At 55.4% G+C, this 22,530-nt stretch overlaps 1 protein-coding gene and 1 long non-coding RNA gene across 6 annotated transcripts; one reads left to right on the top strand and one right to left on the bottom strand.

Annotated features, from left to right (window-relative positions):
• Positions 1-533: 533 nt before the first annotated feature.
• On the top strand, positions 534-4,219 carry LOC144379276 (uncharacterized). The gene is made up of 2 exons (XR_013441994.1): positions 534-2,203; positions 3,164-4,219. It is a non-coding gene; the product is annotated as an uncharacterized LOC144379276 (long non-coding RNA).
• RBCK1 (RANBP2-type and C3HC4-type zinc finger containing 1) lies at positions 3,920-21,080 on the bottom strand. 5 transcript variants are annotated; one of them, XM_036121785.2, is made up of 14 exons: positions 21,031-21,080; positions 20,326-20,415; positions 19,074-19,218; positions 13,933-14,026; positions 13,602-13,800; positions 12,323-12,444; positions 12,017-12,190; positions 10,683-10,843; positions 9,585-9,696; positions 6,891-7,070; positions 6,062-6,160; positions 5,607-5,750; positions 5,029-5,213; positions 3,920-4,619 (listed from the first exon to the last, which is right to left on the bottom strand). In XM_036121785.2, the coding sequence occupies exons 2-14, from the start codon at positions 20,345-20,347 to the stop codon at positions 4,580-4,582; spliced, it is 1,677 nt and encodes a 558-aa protein (XP_035977678.1). In that variant the 5' UTR covers positions 20,348-20,415; positions 21,031-21,080; the 3' UTR covers positions 3,920-4,579. The 5 variants fall into 5 exon arrangements, with proteins under 5 accessions (XP_035977678.1, XP_035977680.1, XP_035977681.1 ...); XM_036121787.2 differs by having other exon boundaries at positions 20,918-21,048; XM_036121788.2 differs by lacking the exon at positions 5,029-5,213.
• Between the last annotated feature and the right edge of the window lie 1,450 nt (positions 21,081-22,530).

Here is a 22,530-nt window from a genome sequence, read left to right as displayed (position 1 = left end):
TGTAATTTCCATCCCCAGAGGAACTGTTGAGAGCTGTTCTTTTTTTTTTTTTTAACGATTTTATTTATTTATTTGAGAGAGAGAATGAGAGACAGAGAGTATGAGAGGGAGGAGGGTCAGAGGGAGAAGCAGACTCCCCGCCGAGCAGGGAGCCTGATGCGGGACTCGATCCCGGGACTCCAGGATCATGACCTGAGCCGAAGGCAGTCGCCCAACCGACTGAGCCACCCAGGCACCCGAGAGCTGTTCTTGCCAAGCTCTTCCCACACCTCTTAACACTGCCAGCCACTGGGTAGTGGGAGCCCAGAGCAGTGCCTTGAGCGTGGGGCCATCTTGGAGGCAAGAATATGTGTTGTCTGGGACGTGTTTTGATGCTTCCGGAACTGGCCCAGAGTGGGGGTGTGAGGGCGCCCAAGCCGGACAGGCATCACTCAGCTCTTGGACCGTGTCCCGCCACCCTAGGCCAGCCCCCCCCCCCCCCCCCCCCCCCCCCCCGCCGTGCTGCTGCCCCCTGGCCTGACACTCATGCAGTCCACAGGACTGGCCAGAACACTGCCCTGCCTCCGGGAGCTCACACACCAGAGAGTTGCATTGAACAAGCAGGTTGTTCTGAGTGGCAAATTTGGTGGTCGTTTTGTCGAGTTGATGGTTGACTATGGAGAAGAGTTTTGGTAATTAGAACACTGAAGGAAGTACATGTGTGATATGATAAATACTTGAGTTTTGTCCCCAGTTGCCCTAACAGCCTGGGAATTTCCTGATGGGAGTGTCTTTTGTTGTTCACAATGATTCCCTTTTGATTCCAGGTGAGTTTATGCTAATGAGGTGACAAGGTAGGGCCACTGGAAAGTTCCAGGAATGGGCAGGTCAGCAGAAAGAGCAAGTGATTGGAGGGTGGGCCTTCCAGCCCCTCCCACTGACCCCCGGGGAGGGGAGGGGATCCTGGGGGGCCATCGCTACACCACACAAACTCTGGATTCAGAGATCTCACAAAGCTTCTGGGTGGACACCTCAAGGTGCTGGGAGGGTGATGCTCCCAGAGAGGGCTTGGGGGCACCGCACCTCCCTCCCCCACACCTTGCCCTATGCATCTCTTCCATTTTACTGTTTGCAGAGTTGTATCCTTTATAATCCGTAAACGTGAGTAAAGTTGTTCTGAGTTCTGTGAGCCCTTCTAGCCAAGTACTGAACCTGAGGGGGTGTCGTGGAAACCCCTGAATTTGTGGTTGGCCGGGCAGAAATGTGGGCAGCCTGGGCACCGCATTTGTGGCCGGCATCTGAGGTGGGGCAGGCTCGTGGAACTGAGCCCTTTAACCTGTGGGGTCTGATGCTACTTCCAGGTAGTTATGTCAGAAGTGAGTTGAATTGTTGGGCTGGGAGCTGTTGGAGAACTGGGGCAATGGAGTCAGAAAATGCCACAGGATACGCAAGGTGGAGGGGAAATTGTATGAAAACAGCTGAAAAAAAAGTGGGCACGTCTCGTAGAGAAACGGAGTGGGTTGTGCCGGCGTGAGGGGACCTGGGGTTGCGGCCCTGGAGAAGGGGGTTGCTTTTGCCAAATGCAACCAAGAAGTGAGGGGGCCTGAGGCTCAGCCTGGCTTGATCGTCCGTCTTTCCCCTGCCCTGCGTCCCCTCGCCCCCTCACCCCCATCCTTCTGCGGTGTCTCCCGCTGCCTTTCTCCCTGTCCTTACAAAGGCCCTCTCTTGCTGGTGGTCTCCCCCTGATTGACCGATGGTTGGCATTTGCCCAGCAGCCTTTGTGAGCCAGCAAGGCTGTGGGCTCGCCTCCAACTTGCTTTTTTTTTTTTTTTAAGATTTTATTTATTTATTTATTTGACAGAGAGAGACAGTGAGAGAGGGAACACAAGCAGGGGGAGTGGGAGATGGAGAAGCAGGCTCCCCGCTGAGCAAGGAGCCTGATGCGGGGCTCGATCCCAGGACCCGGGATCACGACCCGAGCCGAAGGCAGGCGCTTAACGACTGAGCCACCCAGGCGCCCCCAACTTGCTGCTTTTGAAGTGAGTGGCTTTCGTGCCAGCCCCCAACACGAGAGGAAGACGTGTCCCCTTCGGCAGGGGCTGGGCGGCCTGCCCTCCAGGGCCGCGGCTGCTCCCATCAGAGCCGCGGGCTTCCACTCGCCATGCCCCGCCCCAGCAGAGAGACTGGCACCCAAGTCCGCTGGGACCTCCGGCTGCTGGCTCAGGTAGGTGGCTCCAGTCCAAAGGCCGTGGGGTTCGGTTTCGAGTCTGCCCCAGTGAGTTGGCACTGGGCTCTCAGTGATCTGGGCCCCCGGCAATGGGCTGACCCCTTGGGAGGGGGAGGCACCTCCACTCGACCCATAGCAGGGAGCACTTGAGGCCCGGCCATCTTGGGTCCTTCGCCCACTGGCACGCAAGTATGGTGCTGGACGCGGAGCCTGGGACAGCCCGCACCCCTTCATTGGTACTCGGGACCCTCCGCTTGGCTGCAGCAGCCCCCGGCCTGTCCTGTCTCCACTGTTGATACAGCCATGGCTAAAGAAATACTCCATTAATACCTCTTAATGCTATGGGACAGAGAATGGTACAAGGCCCCGGGAAAGGCGACAGCGTGGGGGAGGACTGGGGTGAACCGAGAGCCACAGTCCTGCCCTGTGGAAATGAGCACCCAGGGTTACAAGTGTTGTCTCTTTCAAGAGAAGCTGGGCGTCTAGGTTTTAATGCAGTATCTCTCAATTTAAAATCGTTGGCAACCAAGTTTCTAAAATATTGGGGGGGGGGGGCGCCTGGGTGGCTCAGTCGTTAAGCCTCAGGTCATGATCCCAGGGTCCTGGGATCGAGCCCCGCATTAGGCTCCCTGCTCAGCAGGAAGCCTGCTTCTCCCTCTCCCACTCCCCCTGATTGTGTTCCCTCTCTCGCTGTGTCTCTCTCGTCAAATAAATAAAATCTTTAAAAAAATAAAAATACTGGGGAGACTGGTTACAGCCTGTACTAAGAGAACAGGTCTCTGCTTAGCTCTTGTGCTCAGGCCCCTGAGGGCTGCGAGACACTGGCCCCGGCGGGGGGGTGGGGGGTGGGAGGTGGAGCTGGGGACAGAATACCTGCCGCCCCACTGGGCCCCATCTCACTCTGCTGCAGCCCTGCTCTCCTCCCCGGCAGGGGCTCTGACCCTTTCTTCCTCCCAGGGCAGCGAGGCCGGCAGAGCACAAGACCCTCACTCATGTTCCCAGAGGACTCTGCTCCCAGTGCCTGGGGTCAACGCTTGAGTCTCGTCATTCGGGGACAGGGGGGCAATGCCTGTCCAGGGACCGGAACGTGCCCTGCCCCATCCCCCAGCCCCGGCCAAAGCCACACGCCCCAACTTCTGGAGCCTGGAATCCAGGCAGGCCTTGAAGGGCAGAGAGGCCCTCCGCCTGTCGTGACGGTGATCCACACGGAAGCTCAGATGACGTTTTCACCATCAAGTACCGGATCTCAATGGGAAAGGGGGCTTGGTCAGAGAAGGCAGCAAAACTTCCATCTCTTTCATCTCTGACCAGCACAGACGGACACCAAAACTGTGCCATCTTGCCTGAGGTGTTAAAATGGGGATGGCCAGCCCCGCCCTTCAAGTGTTCCTGAAAGATCGCTGTCCTCCAACCCTGGACGCCCACCGAGGGGCCACAAGTCTGCAGCAAGGCTGGCCTACCGGCCTTGCCCCCCCCACCCAAGGACCCATCTGCAGACCCGCTTCCTGCCTGACCCAAGAGCACGCAGCCCCTCAAGTGGGCCCAGGGGTGCCTCGACAGGGGCAAGGATCCCCGTGCAGGTCATACCCTCGCTCCACCATTGCCAGGGGCTACCCCACCCTGCCTCGGTGCCCACGGAGCTCGCCATCCTGCCTGCGTGCAGGGTGCCAGCCCGTGACGCTTTCACGCCCCCTCACGACATCACACGCATCCTTTCCTGGAAAGCCATTTTAATTAGCTTACACAGGCAGCAAAGAGGGAGACATGGAAGCTGAACCTGATGCGCTGTGCTTTAGACACCGCCAGGTCTCCCCCTGGCTCCGAACGGGCTTAGCAGCAGCTGTCTAACAGACCGCAGGCCTCCGACAGCAAAGACAGAGAAGAGTCAGCCCCAGAGAGCCGATGGGGAAGCGGTGGGCTCTGGGTGCTCAGCATTCAGCAGATGAGGGCGGTGGAAGGGGGAGAGCATGGACTCACACGGGGCTCTCAGAGGCTCCATCCAGCAGGGCTGTGTTTAAGTCTGGGTCAGGCGGAGGGAAGAGCCGCAGAGAAGAGCTGAGAGGTCTGGCCGGCAAGCCCCAGAGGAAGGGCAAAGGCCCTGGGGCAGATGCAACCATGAACAACACCGACCGCAAGCTTAGACAGGGCCCCCTGCAACACCCCTTGAAAACAAAGCCATCTGCACAGCTTGGAGGCCTTGGTCTCTACAAGGCCTGTCTCAGCCACACGCAAAGGCATCTCCCGGGGGAGAAATCAGAGCCAAAGCACCAGCCCTGTCCCACAGCAGCATGGGGATGTGGGGCTGTCAGCGTGGGGACCAGGCCATCCTCAGCTAGTGGCAGTTCTGACAGCTGGGGTGACAAGGAATCCCATTCACCCGGCAACGGCAGCCCCCACTGGTGTCTCCTGGGCCCTGGAGGATGGGGAGGAGAGAAGGTCATGACAGTGAAGACAGTGCCCTCCCTCCGTCACACCCTCAAAGCGCTGCACGCCCTCACTCCGGGCCTTTGCTTGGGCCGGTCCTCCTGCTACGAACGGCCCCCTCGGCCTCAGCTACCTGATGGAGGCAGTCAGTAAGACCTTTCTGGGCTCCCACAGCGCCCCCAATTGCATGGTCTCAGTCTACGCTCCCCTGGACCCAGAGCAGGCAAAGGATGTGACGGATCTTTGCATATCCTGGGTGGGCCCCGCACCCGGGCCCCGGAGACGGGGCGGCTCCCTCTGCCTCCATCTGTCCTGGTGTCCACCTGGATGGAAGGACGAGCCCCCGTCTCCAGGAACAGACTCCTAACAAAGAGGGCCGCCTTCCGTGCCACACTCACCCCAGACAGCCCGCGGAGCACCTCCCTTGCACGTTTTCAGCTGACTCAGGAGAAGGCGGGAGAGGCCCTGCCACCGTCTCGGCCAGTGTCCCCACGTTACAGATGAGCAGCCTAACCCCACGGCCAGGGTGCACCCGCCGGCGACCCGCTCGCCTCTGACCCCAGACCGACTCCTCATCGCTGCCCTGGGCGGGGGGGTGGGGGGTGGGGGTCGGTCGGCCACCTTTTTCCGTAAAGGGCCGGTTCCTTCAGGCTTCTGGGGCCATACGGTCTCGGCCTTTGTGGGCCAAATGCGGCCGCAGACAGGACACAACGGATGTACTGGGCTGTGCTCCCAGAACATGCTACTTAGGGACAGGACACTTGGATTTCATATCATTTTCACAGCTCACAAGCTAGTCTCCTGTTCTTGGTACTTTTCAAACATTTAAAAAATGTAAAAAACGTTCTTACTTTACCAGCTGGACGAATACAGGCGGTGGCCGGATCTGGCCCAGGGGCTGTCCCCCGTTCTCGGGCAAGGCCGCCGGGGCACCTCCCCGTAGCACCCCCAAGCCTCTGCTCTCCAGAGGACTCACCCCGGGTCCCCAGCGCGGGCCCTTGGTGACCCAGCAGATTTCCGTGTGGCACACAGTGCAGCGGATCCAGTCACAGCCGTCCTTCTTCTGCACCACGATCCGGCACTGCGGGCAGTGCATGGCCTCGCCCTGCTGCAGCATGGACTGGGGCCGGGGGAGGGGGGGGGCTTCAGCACCCGTCCCCGGACCCCCGCCCCCTGCAGAGGGAAGCCGGCTCTCCCCTCTGGAGTCGCGGGCTCACTCTCCTCCGCGGCTCCACCAGGCCTCGCTCTTCCTAACTGCTCACCACCCGCCCACTTGTCCTAACTAGCTCCCATTTCTGGATGGCGATGACACGAGAACGGGGTGACAGCGTTCAGGGCTGCCTGAACCACAGCCCTCTCTGAGAAGCCCCCCACCCGCAGAGAGCTCCCAGAGCTCCAACCTCCAGGCCCTCAGCCCCGACCCTGCCTCACCCTGAGCATCTCTGTTGTCTGCCGGGCGGCCACGTCGTTCTGAGCCCGCAGGGCCAGGTCATCCTGGTACTCCTTGCAGTTCATCTGCTCATGGATGGCCTGCGGCGGGGTGAGGGGCTCGAGGTGAGAAGGTTCCTCAAGGGGTTAAGAGGCTGAGAGACGTGAGGGGCACTTAATGCCTCTAGATGATGTCACGGACAGGGCTCGCTTTATACACCAAGCACCTATTTTAGGGAAGGGGACATGGAGGCCAGGGAGGGAAGGCCAGGGTTGTCCCATATGATGATAATAATACCCACGTATGCTAAGTCCTGAGGGCAGAGAAATCCCTATACCCCCTCTCCCCACGACTGCAGGCCCTCCGTCCCTGGCTAGACTCTGCCCCAATCACAGGCCCGATGCTCCGAGACTGAGCTCACTTAGGCTGTGACCAGGCTCGGACCTGTCTACTCGCCCGAGACCAGTCTCTTCAATGGTCAAGTGCTGAGATGATGAGGGGAGGGAGCGGCCTGAGGTCAGGGTCCGGCAAGACTCCATCGGGGGCCAGGGTTGAGGTCGGTCTGTGACTGGGATCGGGGTTCAGTTAGAGGCCAGGGTCAGGGCTCAGTATTGGGCCAAGGCTCAGTCTAGACTGAGGTTCCATCAAGGGCCAGGGCTTGGTCCAAGGCTTAGGCTCAGTATGGGGCCCAGGCCAGGCCCCATCACGGACATGCAGCTATCTGTCCTGACAGGCTAGTGTCACAGCTCCTTTCCCAGGAGAACAGGCACTGAACTGCAGTGAGCTCCTGGCAGGACGAGGGGGATGGACAGCACGGGTCCCTGTCCCCACCTTACAGAGCAGGCAGTTGACGTGGAAGCACACCGGGCAGGTAAACTCGTTGACATCATCCTCAAAGAAGCACCATCCCTTGCAGTCCGGGGTCTTGCAGTGGTAGCTGAAGGCGCTGCGGTTTTCCGCGATGGAGACACCCAGGTCCAGAAACCGCTGGTAATCCTCGGGGGGCAGCAGCTGCCAAAAGGCCCCAACCCGGTTTGCTCGGGGTTCAGAACAGCCGATGAGGGCCCTCCCTGCCCCCAAATATCCTCCATAAAGTCCAGCCTAGCTCCGGCTCTTTACTTCGCACCACCCTCGGTGTTAAAAACTCCATTCAAAAGTGGATTAAAAAGTTCTAGAGATGGATGGTGGTGATGGTTGCACAACAATGTCAGTGTACCTAATGCCACAGAGCTGTACACTTAAAAGTAGTAAAAATGAAAAAAAAGAAAAACGGTAAATTTTGTTATGTGTACATTTAAGGAAAAAATGAACAAAAATAATAACTGGCAATGCTGGGGAAGATGTGGTTAAACTAGTATTCTGGTACATCACACTCTGAGAAAGCAACGTGGCAGCTGTGTTTCAACAAAATTTCTCTGACCCATTGGGACTCACTCTACTTCCACGAGTTTATCCTAAGCATATAATATATAAGAAGAGACACCACGCAAAACATTCCTTGAAGCATTCATTACAATCTGAGAAACGGGAATTATTACAGGAAGAGGTATAAGCAGGATAGATACCATAAGATTTATGATAATCCTTAGAAAAATTCTATGGCAAAAGAGCAAAAGTTGTTGTATCCATGCTGGTAACAATGAAGAAAAAATCATGCCTACTTTCTATATCTGAATTGGGTGGTGGTTACAAGAGTTGTATTTGCCAAAACTCACCCAACTGCATGCTTATAAGGGCGCATTTTATTGCATGCCAAGTTTCCCTTAGTAAACTTGATTTAAAAAGGAATAAAGTCACGTCTGCCCACAGACACCAAGGGAAACAGGAAAATGCAGTCAGGGATTCCCTGGGATGGCAGGGTTGTGGGTGACTTTTCTCTTTGATTCCAGTTCTATGTGGTTTAGGCGTGTGTTTTGTAAAGATAAGCTCCACTGCATTACTCTGCTGATCCCTGCCCCTTTCTCCCTCTGCCACACCTGACCTTCTCTGAGTCTTGGGTCAACCCCCAAGGGCTCTGGGGAAGCATGGGCCCTGCAGCCCCTTGGCAGGAACTCTGGTCCCATCACAATGCCCTTGGTAGGGATGGACCTCAAGGAAAAACCTCTGGGTAATCACCATGGGTGCCAGGACATATGGAATGACTGACTCCATGTCTTTCCATGGGAGCTTTCCAGGCCGCAGTGAGAAGGCCTTAGCAACCCCCTGGAGCCGCCCTTCCCTGATGCCCCACAGACAACAGATAAAAGGGGCTGTTCTTGGTGTTAGGTGAAGTTCCCCAAGCTCTACCCTTTCTGCCCCCCCCTTCTCAGCTGAGGTAGACCCCCTGGGCTTCAGGAAATACTAGGAGCAGTCAAGGAGGTTCGCAGAAGCAGGATCCTAAGGGAGAGGCAGGAGGAACAGAGGTCTTGGGGACGTGCCTGTGGGGTCTCCCATGTGGACCTCAGCCACCTTTGACCCTGCCTCATGTTTTGGCCTGGGAATCCCAAGATGCCCATTTCTGAGAAGGCCCTTCCCAACAGTTTAAAAACCATGAATGAAGCCCAACAGTCAATTTTCCAGGTGGGGAAATGGAGACTCACGGAAGGGTGAGAACTTGGAAATAATACTGATAATAGTTACAGTGAATGCGCACGCCTGGACGCCTACAGCACTGGAATGGACTGCTGGAGGGATGGCCCCATTTATTCATGTCTCCCTGACGCCACACCCTTGGGTGGTCCCCTCTCACAGGGACTCTGGGCTTGAGCATGCTCAGTGGGAGGGCAGTGAGGGAACGAAGAGGGGAGGTACTCGTGCACTGAAGCCCCCTGCTGGCTGCTCTTGGAACCTGAGGACCATCAGCGGGGGAGCAGGCCTGGCCTGCTTGACCCAGCCAGAGAGCAAAGTGGAAAGAGGCCCAGCCGCCCTCCGCCGCCCCCCCCGCCCCCGCCACTGCAGGTAAGACCATCCTGAATCAGTCCAGGACAGCTGACCCACCAGCTAAACCCACCTGAGGCCGGCCAGGTCCAGCAGGAGCTAGAAAAATCAGGAGCTACAAGAATTGTCTGGCTAAGCCCAACCCCAATGACTAACTTGCAGATTCATGAACTAAATAAACAGTGTTGTCTGAAGACACTATGTCTGGAAAACTTGTTACGCAGCAAAAGCAAACTGATACAAGGGCTCACCCACCGTGTGTCAAGCACTACTCTAGAATCTTTACACACACTCTTCTCCTATATTCTTCACAGCCTTTGAAGAAACTAACTTCGACCCTAACTGAGATGAGAAAAGCAAGGCATGGGTTGAGTATCTGACTTGAGGTCACCGGGGCCAATGGGCCCAGTTTCCCCACCCCCAGTTTCCTAACGCCTCTGCTGTCTTTCCTTCACAACGGTGGTTTCTTTACCAGCTACATGCCCCAAGTCCCGACCTCTTCACTGCTTGGCCCCCGGCATCCCACGCAGAAGGGTCTGGATAAATGTGTGCTGTCTGAGATGTGCCGGCTCAGGGCGTGCCCCTCCCTCCCCCGCTCCCAGGCCTTACCGCCCGGATCTCTCTCTCCAGCAGCTTGCCTGAGCACGAGTAGGTGTTGTCAATGAAGGGGCAGGAGACCTCGGCCTCCTGGCTGTTGCGGATGGTGCCCTGCAGACACTCCCTGGAGGGGGAGTGGGGTGAGGGGTGGAGGTTAGGGTCATCTGAAGCCCATCTGACTCCTCACGTGGTGAGGCCTGACCCCAGGGAGGCTTTTCCTCAGTACCTCCCTTCCTATCCCTCCCACAAAGCCATCAGCAAGGCCTCCACCTCTGTCTACCCCGCCGCCATCCCCACTGCTCTGGTCTAGGCCCCCATCACCCCTCGCGCAGCTTCACTGGGATCCCTGTGTCCATCTGTCCCCAGCAGTCTCCCACCCCGACCTGCCCAGAACAAACCTGCACCCCTCACTACGGCTCGCAAGAACCCCAGGGACAGGTCCTCCCTAACACCTCTCTGTCCATCCCTCTGCTCTGGCCACACCGACCCCTGCTTGCCGCAGATGGGCCAGGCACACCCCTGCACCAGACCTCCTGGTCTCTGTTCAAGTGCTACCTCCTGTGGGGCTTCCCTGACCCCCTCCTGAAGCAGAGCCCCTGGGTTTTCTTTCCTCATAATTCACCGGGACTTAGATCTGACACAATTTACAATTATACGAGTCATGATTTGATTACCAGCAGCCTCTCCACTGGAAGGTAAGCTCCAGGAGGCAGGAACAGCTTTTGTGTTCACCCCTGGATCCCTAGGCCTAGCCCGGTCCCTGGCACCCAGGGGCCACTCAACAAACACCTGCTGTGATGAAGGAGGACCCCGTTTCCAGAGCCCAGGGCTGGCAGCCTGCCCACCAGCCAGGCAGCGAGCGGGCTCGGCTCCGGCTGCCAGGGACTGGGCCTCAACGTCCTCGGAGGGGCCCGCGCGGACGGCGGCAGGCCTCTCTGCACCTCCCACGCCTCCTTGGCAAAATGCGGTGACAGCGCCTACCTCGCAGGTTTTTGCGGGCATCCAATGAGATGTAAGCGCACGGGCCCCACCCACTCTCAGCCCTCCGGTAACTGGCGGCAGCGAGAAACGCGGCCCCGCTGGGGGTGGGGGTGGGGGCGGGGGCCGCACCTGCAGAAGGCGTGCAGACACTCACGCAGCACCACGGCATCGCCGGGCGCCAGCACCAAGTAGCACACGGGGCACTCGGTGGGCTCGGTGTTCAGCACCAGGCTCCTCTGATCCAGCTGGACGTGCTGCAGGTAGTTCCCCTCCTGCTGCTGCTGCTTCCGCTGGGCACACGGGGCGGGGCCGCGGGGCGGGTCAGGGTCTCAGGGGAGGGGCAGACCACGAAGGGGGCGGGACCAGGTCAGACCCCGGAGGCGGGGCAAAGCTGGCGGAGAGTCAGGATCCCTGGGTGGGGTGGGGATGGGGGTGGGGGTGGCCTGGCCGTAGGCAGGAGACGAGATGCTGGGAAGGGTGGGGCCAGCGCGAGGCCCGGAGGCGAGGGGGGAAGCCACGGGCGGGAGGCGGGCCAGGCTGGGGCAGGTCGGGGCTGCAACCAGGGGTCAAGCCACGCGAGGGAGTGATGGCGGTAGGGAAAGGAAGGGGGTTAAGGTCTGAGGGGGTAGTCTGGGATAAAAGGGCTCACATCCCTGCCAAGAAGCAGGGCACGGCTGGGCAGGGGGTGGGGTCGGAGCCGGTCAAGGTCACAGAGTGGGTCAGGGGTATGGAGGTGGTGATAAAGCTAGGGAGCAAGGCAAGACGGGAGAGGACGGGGTCTGGGCCAAGACTAGGTAAGACCACAAATGAGGTGATGGCTGGGGCGGGGCAAGGACAGCACTGGATCCAAGGGGAATGCAGGTGAGGGTTGGGGGGCATCCGATCAGAATGGGAAACACTCAGGATCTGGTATCTGTGTAATCAGAGCTTGTGTCAGGATGGGGGGGCAGAGCTATGGGAGGGGCAGGACAGAGGGCGGGGTCAACCTCGCAGGGAGAGGTGAAAGGCTGGGTCCAGGCTCATAGGAAGTCAGGGGTGAATCACAACAGGGAGGGAGGGGGTCAGGAATAGTAGGGTCCAGGGTGAGGTGACGTCTGAGTGGAGCAGGAGCTAGGTCACAGGCGGATAAGGAGGTGGTGGACAAAAGCACGGTCAGAGCTAGGGTACCGGAGTCACAGCCAGGGGAGTTGTCCGCACAGTGGGTGTGGGAGTCAAAGCTAGGGGCGGAGCCACAGCCCCAGTGGGGGCGGGGCACGTGATCACAGCCAGGGAGCAGGGTCTCAGCACCTAAGACCTCCAGGAGAGGGCGAGTCACAGTCAAGTGCAGAGTCAGCACCAGCGGTGGGCTCAGGAGGGGGCAAGGCGGCAACGCGGAAGGAGCGGCAACGCGGAGGTGCCTCCCTTCCAGTCCTACGCCTCCCCGCCCGGTCTGCGCGTGTTTGTCCCGGGACTTCCGCGCCCACCTGCTGGTACTGGCGCAGCGCCTCCTCCTCGCCCGCCAGGCGCGCTCTCTCCTCCTCGTCGGGCTGGTACGAGGCAGGGACCTGGTAGGCCTCAGGCCGCGCCCGGCAGCACATCTCGCAGCCGGGCCTCGTGGGCTTGTTAATGAAGGTGCAGCCGGGGCACTGCCAGCCCACCTGGGAGCAGAGCCGGGGAGTGGGGGTTGAGCACAGCGCGGGGAGTCGGGCGGGGGCGGGGCCCGGGAGCGCGGAGGCGGAGTCGGGGGTGGGGCGAACGGTCACCAGCACGCGGAGGCGGGGGCGGCTTACCGGCGGGGGTTCGGGCGTGGCGTCGGGCTGGCCCCGCCCCGGCTCCTGGGGGACTCCAGGCTTCGTGGGGCCGGGCTCCAGAGGGCCCCGGGGCTGCAGCGTGAGGTCCTTGAAGCCCAGATCTAGGGAGGAGGGTTTAGGGGGTGGCAGATCCAGCAGCCCACTTCGTGCACACTCTGAGCCAGCCAGGCGCCCTGCGGCCCCCCCACCCCCCCGCACCGCTCCCTCCTCCCTGGGGGAGTCTCCAGCTCGGTTCCCCAGGTGAGCCTAGACCTGGCTGAATGTCCGGCTCCTACAGGGTCAGGGGCCCTCCTCCACGCGTGAGTGCTCCTGCGAGCCCCCGCTTAAAAACCCGGGCCTAAAAACCGGCCTCCTATGCTCCTTACGTCATACACCTAGAGGCCCAATCACTTCTGAGATGCTCCTGACAAATACTGAATCTGCATCCATTCACGAGGGGATATCGGACAGAAAAAAAACCCAAAAACAAAACTGGCCGGACTCTTCAAATATCAGGAAAGTCAAAGTAAGACTGAGGACACCAAAGATTGAAAGACCCTGAGAGACATGAGGCCACTGCCAGGTGTCTGGCTACAAAGGACATTCGTGCAACAACTGGTGAAATCTGGGTAACATCTGTGGATTAGATAATAGTATTTCATCATTGTTAATTTCCTAAATTTGGTAGTTGTATGTTTACCACATGTAAGAAAATGACCCCTTTTCCAAGAACATGAACACTGAAGTATTTAGGCGAGAGGGACATCATGTCTGCAACTTCACAACAGTTCAGAAAAAAATTATTTAGACATATATAAATAATTATATATAGAGAATGACAAAGCAAAGTAATTGTGGTCAAGTGTTAGTATTTTGGGGAATCCACATGAAAGGTACTTGGGAATTTGTTATACAATTCTTTGTACAATGTTGCAACTTTTCTATAAGTCTGAAATACTTTCAGATGATAAGCAAAAAATTTAAACGCTATCAATGTACAGATTTAGAAACCGAGGAAGAGAGACAGGAAGGGACGGGCCCGAGGTCGTCCAGCTGATGAACGCCGGAACCAGGACTGAACTCAGCCCCCCTCCTCCCCCAGACCAGCTGCTCTCAAAATGGCTCTGAAATGGCTCCCTCCGGGGTGCCCTTTGTCCTCTCTTCCCCACTATGGATAAGGTCCTCCTGGTGACAGCTCCTGACCAAAAGCCACGGGCTCTGCTCCCTCTCACCCTGTGATCTCAGGTGAGTCCCATGGCGCTCAGAGGCAGAGCCTCACCTTCCAGCATCCGCAGCTGCCTCTCCCGCTGCAGCTCCTGAGGGTTCAGTGAGGTGTTGCAGGCTGACAGCAGATAGAGGTAGGCACTGTCCCCATTCCGCCGCACCCCGTGGGAGTGCAGGGTCTCTTGGTCCCGGGCCAGCCGCTGCCCAATCACCCACTGCTGCAGGACGGGCGGAAAGCCGTAGTCCAGGAATACCTGGGGGGGGGGGCGGGGTACGGAGAGCAGGAGAGTGAAAAGGGAGGATCAGAGTAAAGAGAGGTAGAAGCAAAATGGGAAGCATGTGCCCTGATGTTTCCCTTTAGTGTGGCCCCGCCCCTGCCAACTCACCATGTCCTTGAGGGAAGCCACGGTCATGTCAGGGCGCACGGTGAGCCAGATACTGACCGTGTGCATCTGAGCATCCTCCACGCTCACCCACAGCCTGCGGAGAAGGTCACAGGTCCAACCCTGGCCACCAGCTATTGGCATGGACGTGTCTGCACATTTGTGCACGCGTACCCAAGGGCACACGCCCACACCCCGCCCCCCCCCGGGGTAGAGGCCCTTCCTGGATTCCCACAGCACTGGGCTTCCTTCTTGATCAGAACCCACCGCGTAAGCCCCTGCAACGGCTTGGCACTGCTCTGAGAATCAGATCCACGTTCACCAGGGCACACCAAGGCCTCTGCGAGTGGCCCCTCCCCACTCTGCAGCCTCCTCTCTCATTCTGTCCTTCGGTCCTTAGCCAAGCCACCAACAGTTGTTATTTACTATATGCCAAGACACGTCAAAGCACTTCATATGTTTTAGCTCATTTAATGCTCTCCACGAACCCATGAGGCAGCTACTGCTGTCACTGCTGCTTTATGGATAAAACCCCGAGGCACAGCCAGGTCACACTGACTCTACTGAGTAAGCACTGAATGACTGTGAGACGCAGGATTCCAAGCCGGTGTCATTCCAGAGAAACACCAGCCTTCTCAAGGACCCTTCAACGTTTCTGGAAGATCAAAAGCATGAAAAGGAAGGGCTAAGATAAAAAACAAGAACAAAAACAAAACAAAACAGAACTGATCCCAAAGGAAACAGAAAAATCAGAATACAGAACAAGAAGAGCAAGGAGCAGTCAATAAATGAGGACAAGCTCCCAGAAATGTAAAACGTGACTCCTGACTAACCTAACCTTCAGCTCCAACTACAAGTTCACAAGAAAAACTGGAGATCCTAAATGACAGGCTGAGACAGCAATTAAGAAATCCAGAATGTGGGAAAATTCTGGAAGTCCAAGACCCGGTTTCTTAAATTAATGGCATAAAAAGAGAGGGAGAATAAAAAGGACGATATTAAGAAATGTTACGTGTAGATCTCCTTTGGCTCCTGACGGGAACAAACCTACTATAAAAATTGTTAGTGAGATAATCAGGGAAATTTTAATATAAACAGTATTAGAGGATTTTAAGGAATTTTTTTTTTTTTAAATATTTTATTTATTTATTTGACAGAGAGAGAGAGAGAGAGAGGCAGCTAGAGAGGGAACACAAGCAGGGGGAGTGGGAGAGGGAGAAGCAGGCTCCTGGCCGAGCAGGGAGCCCGATGTGGGGCTCGATCCCAGGACCCTGGGATCATGACCCGAGCCGAAGGCAGACGCTTAACGACTGAGCCACCCAGGCACCCCGATTTTAAGGAATTATTACTAATAATTCCTTAATTATTGTTAGGTGTGATAATGAATCCAAGTTCATAAACAAGCCACGGGGAGGTCATGTACAGCACGGTGACTATAGTTAACAATACTGTGTTGTTTATCTAAATATTGTTGAGAATAAGTCTTAAAACCTCTTATCACAAGAAAAAATAGGGGTGCCTGGCTGGCTCAGTCAGTAGAGCATGTGACTCTTTTTTTTTTTTTTTTAAGATTTTCTTTCTTTCTTTGACAGAGAGAGAGCACAAGCAGGGCTCCGGAGCGGCAGGCAGAGGGGAGGGAGAAGCAGTCTCCCCGCCGAGCAAGGAGCCCGCCTGGGATCATGACCTGAGCCAAAGGCAGACTGAGCCACCCAGGCGCCCCTAGAACATGTGACTCTTGATCTTGGGGTGGTGAGTTGAAGTCCCATGTTGGGTGCAGAGATTACTTAAAAGTAATAATAATCTGGGGCGCCTGGGTGGCTCAGTCGGTTAAGCTTCTGCCTTCGGCTCAGGTCATGATCCCAGAGTCCTGGGATCGAGCCCCGCATCGGGCTCCCTGTTTGGCAGGAAGCCTGCTTCTCCTTCTCCCTCTCCCACTCACCCTGCTTGTGTTCCCTCTCTCGCTGTGTCTCTCTCTCTCAAATAAATCAATAAAATCTTTAAAAAATAATAATAATAATCTGTAAGTATGTGAGGCGCAATGGACGTTAACTTATTGTGGTCATCACTGCACGATACACACATGTACCACATCATTATGGCGTCCATCTAAAATGATTCTGAGCCTCCACTTCCAACGTGTGGACGGGAAGAGGGGAGCTCCTCACACAGCCCCCAGCAATTCTCGGGCACCAGTAGGGCGTCCTACATTGCAACTCAATTCTGATCCCATCCACCCAGAGACAGCAGCTGCGTGCACAGGTTGAGGGCTCAGCCCGATGAGCCTGCCCCTCCCCCCATGCCAATCACAAGCCCGGGTTGTCACCTGTGCTCTCATCAGCTATAGAGTTGGGGGTTCCAAGAGCCCACTCCTCGGGTTCAATTAATTTGCTAGAGCAGTTCCTAGAACTCGAACATTTTACTTACTAGATCACTGGTTTATTATAAAAGGATATAATTCAGGAACAGCCAGGTGGAAGAGACACACAAGGCAAGGTTCATGGGAAGGGGTGAGGAGCTTCCATACCCTCTTGGACTGTACCGTTCTCCCCAAATCTCCATGTGTTCACCAACCCAGGGGCTCTCTGAACCCTGTCCTTTTCAGTTTTTATGAAGATTTCATTACATAGGCATGATTGGTTAAACCACTGCCACTGGGGACTGATGCAACCTCAGCCCCTGTCCCCTCCCAAGAGGTCAGAGGGATGGGACTGAAAGTTCCAACCCGCTAATCACCGGGGTTGGTTGCTCTGGTGACTAGCCCCTATTCTTAGGTGATCTGGGGACATTCCAAAAGTCACCTCATTCACATAACGAAAGGCACCTCTACCACTCTCATCACTTACAAAGTTCCAAGGAGGTCTGTGCCAGGAAAGGACAAAGACCAAATATGTATTCCTTATTATAAATCACAATATCACATCCCCTTAAACTAATACAATGTTATATGTCAGTGATATCTCAGTAAAACTGGGGGAAAAAAAATGTCCATGTAAACGGTGGACACAAATGTTCCCGGCAGCAGCATTACTCATATTAGCTGAAAAGTGGAAAAAAACCAAATGTCCATCAAATGATTAATAGATAGAGAAAATATGGTATATCCATACAGTGGATTATTATTCAGCAACAAAAAGAAAGAAAGTTCTGGGGCACCTGGGTGGCTTAGTCGGTAAGCATCCGACTCTTGATCTCAGGGTCGTGAGTTCAAGCCCTGCACTGGGCTCCACGTTTAGGGGAGCCTACTTAAAAAAATAATAATAAATAAACAAAAATAAAAGGAATAAAGTTCTGATACATGCTACAACACGGATGAATTGAGAAAACATTATGCTAAGTGAAAGAAGCCAGACACAAAAGGCCACATGTTGTATGATTCCATTTATATGAAATATCCAGACTAGGCACAACCCTGGAGATAAGTAGATTAGTGGCTGCCTAAGGCTGGGGTTGCGGAAAGGCAGGGAGATGAGGAGTGACTACTAATAAGCACAGACCTGGGTTCTGCAGGGGGTGATAAAAACGGTCTAGAAGTGGGGCGCCTGGGTGGCTCAGTCGGTTAAGTGTCTGCCTTCAGCTCAGGTCATGATCCCAGGGTCCTGGGATCGAGCCCCGCATCGGGCTCTCTGCTCAGCGTGGAGTCTGCTTCTCCCTCTCCCTCTGCCCCTCCCCCTGCTCCTGCTCTCACTCTCAAATAAATAAATAAAATCAAAAAAAAAAAAAAGTTCTATAATTGATTGTGGTGATGGTTGCACCACTCTGAATATACTAAAAGCCTTGAACTATACACTTTAAATTGTTGAATTGTATGGTATGTCAACTATACCTCAATGAAACCATTAAAAAATCAAATGGGATCCACCAGGATCACTGAAAATCACAACTATGAAACTACTGTCTTACTATGTATGCAGCAGCAAAAAAGCAGCAGGAAAAAGATAAACCCTGCCGTTTATTGAGTGACTGATATGCGCGAGGCACAGTGCTAAGCATTACAACATCAAGCTTAAGTCTCCTGGAGAAAGACTAACAGTATCCATCCTCCCTTGCTGCTCTTGCTAACAGAACCCCTGAATTCTAGTTGGATACCTGGTCACATTTCACAGCCTCCCTTCAAGCTGAGTGTGGCTGTGAGAATAAGTTCTGGTCCGCAGGAACTTAGTGGAAAAAGTGTGCAAGTTTCTGAGCTGTGTGCTCTTAAGTGTGGGAAGGGGTGTCCTTCTTCCCTTCTTGTAGAGGCCGCTTTTGGGCAACAAGCTGGAGCAATGGAAACTTGATCAAGGCAAAAGGGCCCACAGCAACCACCAAAGCTGAATGCAAATAGGCTCATTAAGCGACCCACCTCAAAATATGCATAGCCCTAGCTCACAATGGCTTACTTACACCAGACACAGTTACCAATAAAGGGAAAATTCCATCAGTTCCCAGTCCCCTACTTCCCTACTCTGCCCTTTAACTCAGCCCCCTACCCAGCCTCATTGAAGACAGTCAGTCCTGCTGTCCCGCCCACCGCTCCCCTGCAGTGTAGTCAATAAACTTCTGTCTCCTTTGTTCGGCCTAGGGTGAATTCTTTCACCTCCTGGGGCTGCCAGCTCCCACCCGGTTGGGTGGCCTCACATTTGGCCCTCCCCCCAACTGATCGGGAGAGAAACCACACCTTTCTCCTTACTGCTGACAAGAATGCTGATGTGATGGCTGGAGCTGGAATAGCCATTTTGGACGATGAAGCAAACCTCAGCATGGAGTCCATGAATGACAGAAAAACAGGACAGAAGCATGAGTCTCTGAGGACTACAGGAAGCACAGCCTCCACATCTAGACTGCCTGCCGTCAAACTTATTTATGCCACTGTTATTAGGTTTTTTCTGTTACATGAGGACTAACATTCTAATACACCTTCTAACCACCCTATGAGATAACTTACTATTATTGCCCCATTTTAAAAATTTAAAAAGCCCTGAAGCTCCGAGAGGTGAAGTGACTTGCCAAAGATCTCACAGGTGATTAGTGACAGAGCTTGGGTTTGAACCTAGGTCTCCTGACATCAGAACCTGCCACTAAACATAACTGTTCTATAGGCAAGAATATATTGTGGTCCGCTGCAGTTCGGGAAACCCTAAGTCTTTGGCCACCCATGCACTCCTTACCTGATGTCCTGTGTTGGGGAGACCTCGGGCTTTAGTCGCACACTCAGGGGCACCCGTTGCTCTGCCAGCCAGATGGCACACTGCACTGCCACCTTTTCATCCCCGCCTGCCACTGCCCGGCTGAGTCTCAGGGCCATCTCCTCGGCTGAAATCCAGCACAGTGGAAGCAGGTTAGCACAGGGTTTATCTTTCAGGAGCTGGGGGTGAGGGAGGTGGTGATCCCTTGTACATGGTGCTTCCTCTGTCTTCCTGGTGAACTCCTACATATCCTTCAGTACCCAGCTTAAAAGTCCCTTTGTCTGAGGGGCCTCCTCTGAAACTCCCCATTCCCCCTCCCTGTTCATTTGGTTCTATTTTTCCTTCATACTCCCAGGTCCCCATACTTCCATTCACTTATCTGACAAGCATTTATTGAGCTCCTACTGTGTACCAACCACTGCCGTAGAAACTGGCATTCAGCAGTGAATAAGATAAACAGGGTCCCTCTCCTCATGGACCTCCCAGCCCAGTAAGGAGACAGACAACAGAAAAAAATTCAGATTGTGATCCATGCTGGCAAGGAAATAAACAGGGTAAGATCAGGGAAGGCCTCTAGGAGGAGGTGACGCTGAAGCTGAGACCAGAAGGAGAAGCTACATATGTCCAGACCCAGTTAGGGAAGAGTATACCAGGTGGAGAGAAAGGTAAGGGCAAAGGCCTTGAGCAAGAAATGGTTAGATGAGAACAGAGAGAAGCCAGCGGGAGCTCCATCAGAATGAACAAGGGGGTGAATGGGGTAAGACTATGAGGTCAATAAAGCCCAAAGGGCCTTGTGGGCTAACCAAGGGCTCTGGCTTCTGTTTTAAGAACACAGAGGAGCACCTGATGGGGGGATTTAAGCAGGGTGATGACATGACTTGACATGTTCTACAATGCTGGGTGGAGGAAGCAAGACGGGAGGCAAGGGCCCCTGATAATCAGGTCAATTGAGATCTGTCTCCCCCACCAGCCTGCGAGGTCTCCTGTGCCCTCCGGGAGCTCCCTACCCCATCGCAGCAGAGTTGGCTCACGGTGGCCTCAGGGGCATCCCATAATTGAATGAAAAGCCTCTGGCAGCAACCAGGCCCCAAAGAAGGAAACTGAGGGGCACGTGGGTAGAGGAAGGACACTGTTAAAGCTCCCTCTCCCGGGTCCTTCTGGGGAGGGGAGGCCGGGTCCTGTCGGGGCCCACCTCCTAACGGAAGTTTCCCAGCCGCCTCCAGGGGGTGCCCACCTTTCTTGTTCTTCTCGTCCATCTGGCTTGGTTGCGCCCATCCCCCCGGGCGGGGGCAGCAGCTCCGGAGAAATGCTATCCCTGGGTCACCTGGCAGAGGGCGGACGACCACAAGCAACTCAGCCCCCACCGATGGCCTCCGACGCGGCCCGAGCCCTCTTTGTGCCTTGGTGTCCCCAGCGGCAATCGGGTAACATCCCAAGCACCGGGGGCCGGGTATGGGAAGCGGCCGGGACCCCGCGTGGGAGGTGAAAGGGCAGGCGGCACAGAGCCAAGCCCACAATGCGCGACAGAGGAAACGGGACAGGCCTGGGGCGGGGATGAGAGTGACGCCGCACGGCCGGGCGCTGTTTAGCCCCCGGGGAGGGGCCCCACTTTTCGCTGCTGGGAGCGCCCCTGGCGCCCAGAATTACAGCCACACTCTCTCCCCTCCGGGGTGGCCTCAGACAGTGGGGAGGGGAGGAGAGCAAGCTACAGCGGAAGGGAAAGTGAAAGTGGAGGCCCCGGAAGTGGGGCAGCAGATTGTTGGGACATCCGGACACCCCCCGCCCCCACACACCGCCCGGCCCACCCAGGGGCGGCTGCCACCTACGCAGTCCCCGGCGGTCCCCGCCCTGCTCCGGATCACGGCGGTCCGGGTGCTCAATGACCTTGACCGGAGTGACCCCTGTTGGGCTGACCTCAGACTCCCCGACCCTCACTCACCGGCCCTGCCGCGCCCGCAGCGCCGCGGGAAGGGGCGGGGGCGGGGGCGGGGCCCGGGCTGGAGGGGCGGGGCCCGGATGGGGGCGGGGCCGTGACTGCCGGGGCGGGGATTGGGCGGTATTGGGGTGGGGCGCAGCGCGGAACCACCCCGGCTCAGCCTCCGCGGAACCACCCCGGCTCAGCCTCCGCGGACCCACCCGCACACCTGAGGGTGAGCCGCATCCTCGGCTCTGTTTGCTGAAGACCAGCGGAAGTTCTGGCCTCACCTGACGGCTTCTCCTTTTGGCCCCAGCAGTCCATTTTCCACCTGCTGCCCGAGGGTCCCTAGAATGTCAATCAAACCACTCCTCAACACACTCGCAGTAGTTCCCAACACTCTCATGGCAAAGGAAAAGCCAAGGTCCTCCCCACGGCCTGCAAACTGCCTCTCCTCCTTCTCTGACTACTGTTAAACCTAAAATATAAAACAGCCAGTTATTTTCCCAGCAAAATGGGTTTATTCAGGAATAGCCAAGAATTGCAATTTGGGACATTCAAGCTATGAAAAACCATGGGCAAGTCTAACAAACAAAGAAAAGGAACATTATTTTACTGAGAAGGAGGAAACTGGGAGGGGTGCTTTGAGCCAAAATCCATTGGAGAAAAGCAAGAGTTCAGGGTGATGACAGGCTCTCATTGGCGGAGTTACAGAGGTAATGGATTTCTTGTAGGGGATGCAATGCACATCTTTCCCTGTCGGGGCCTGTAGTTGATACTTTCCTGTTGAGGACTCTTTGTTGGGGTGTGTAACTGACAATTCCTCCTGTAAGGGACCTCCAGGGGTACCTGTCAGACCTCCCCTTCCTGGCCTCCCCACTCCATTTTAGTGAGGTCTCCCTTGATTATTTGGCTCACTCCACTCAAGCCCATTGGCCTCCTAAGTCCTGCAACAAGGCAGACACACTCCACCTCAGGGCCTTTGCATATGCCATAACCCAAATATCCTTATAGCTTGCTCTCTCCCTTTAGTTTGGTCTTTACCCTAGAGTCTTCCCCGTCCACTCTATCTGAAATTTCACACACCCACATACATCCAGCATTTCATATCCTCCTTCCTGGCTTCATTTTTTTTTTCTACAGCATATATTACTATCTAATGGCATATTTTACTAATTTATCTTGGGGTTTTTTTTTTGTTTTTGTTGTTGTTGTTGTTTTGTCTATTTCCCTCTTCTAGAGGCCAGGACTCTTGTCTATTTTGCTCACTGCTGTGTTCCTGGTGTCTAGAATAGTTCCTAACATAATAGATCCTCAAGGATTATATCTTAAACGACTGAAGGAATCTCTGACTTTTCATCTAGGGTCACTTACCTTTCTCCTGAAATGCATCCCTTAACACAGAGGTTCTCAACCTGGGCTGTACATTTGAATCATCTGTAGAGCTTTTTAAAATCCTGATGCCTAGGCCACATCTCAGATCAACTGATTCAGCATCTCGGGCTGGGCCCAGGCATCAGGAAT

The sequence above is a fragment of the Halichoerus grypus genome, chromosome 10 (assembly GCF_964656455.1).
Source record: "Halichoerus grypus chromosome 10, mHalGry1.hap1.1, whole genome shotgun sequence".
Classification (NCBI taxonomy): domain Eukaryota; kingdom Metazoa; phylum Chordata; class Mammalia; order Carnivora; family Phocidae; genus Halichoerus; species Halichoerus grypus.
This window is presented reverse-complemented; position numbering and strand designations above follow the sequence as displayed.

Coding starts and splice junctions, on each gene's coding strand:
- RBCK1 (XM_036121785.2), bottom strand. CDS start 20,347: ATGGACGAGAAGAACAAGAAAG. Junction 14,027..19,073: donor TCCCCAACACAGGACATCAG/GTAAGGAGTGCA, acceptor CCTTCTCCGCAG/GCTGTGGGTGAGCGTGGAGG. Junction 7,071..9,584: donor TGGAGAGAGAGATCCGGGCG/GTAAGGCCTGGG, acceptor GCCTTTTGGCAG/CTGCTGCCCCCCGAGGATTA.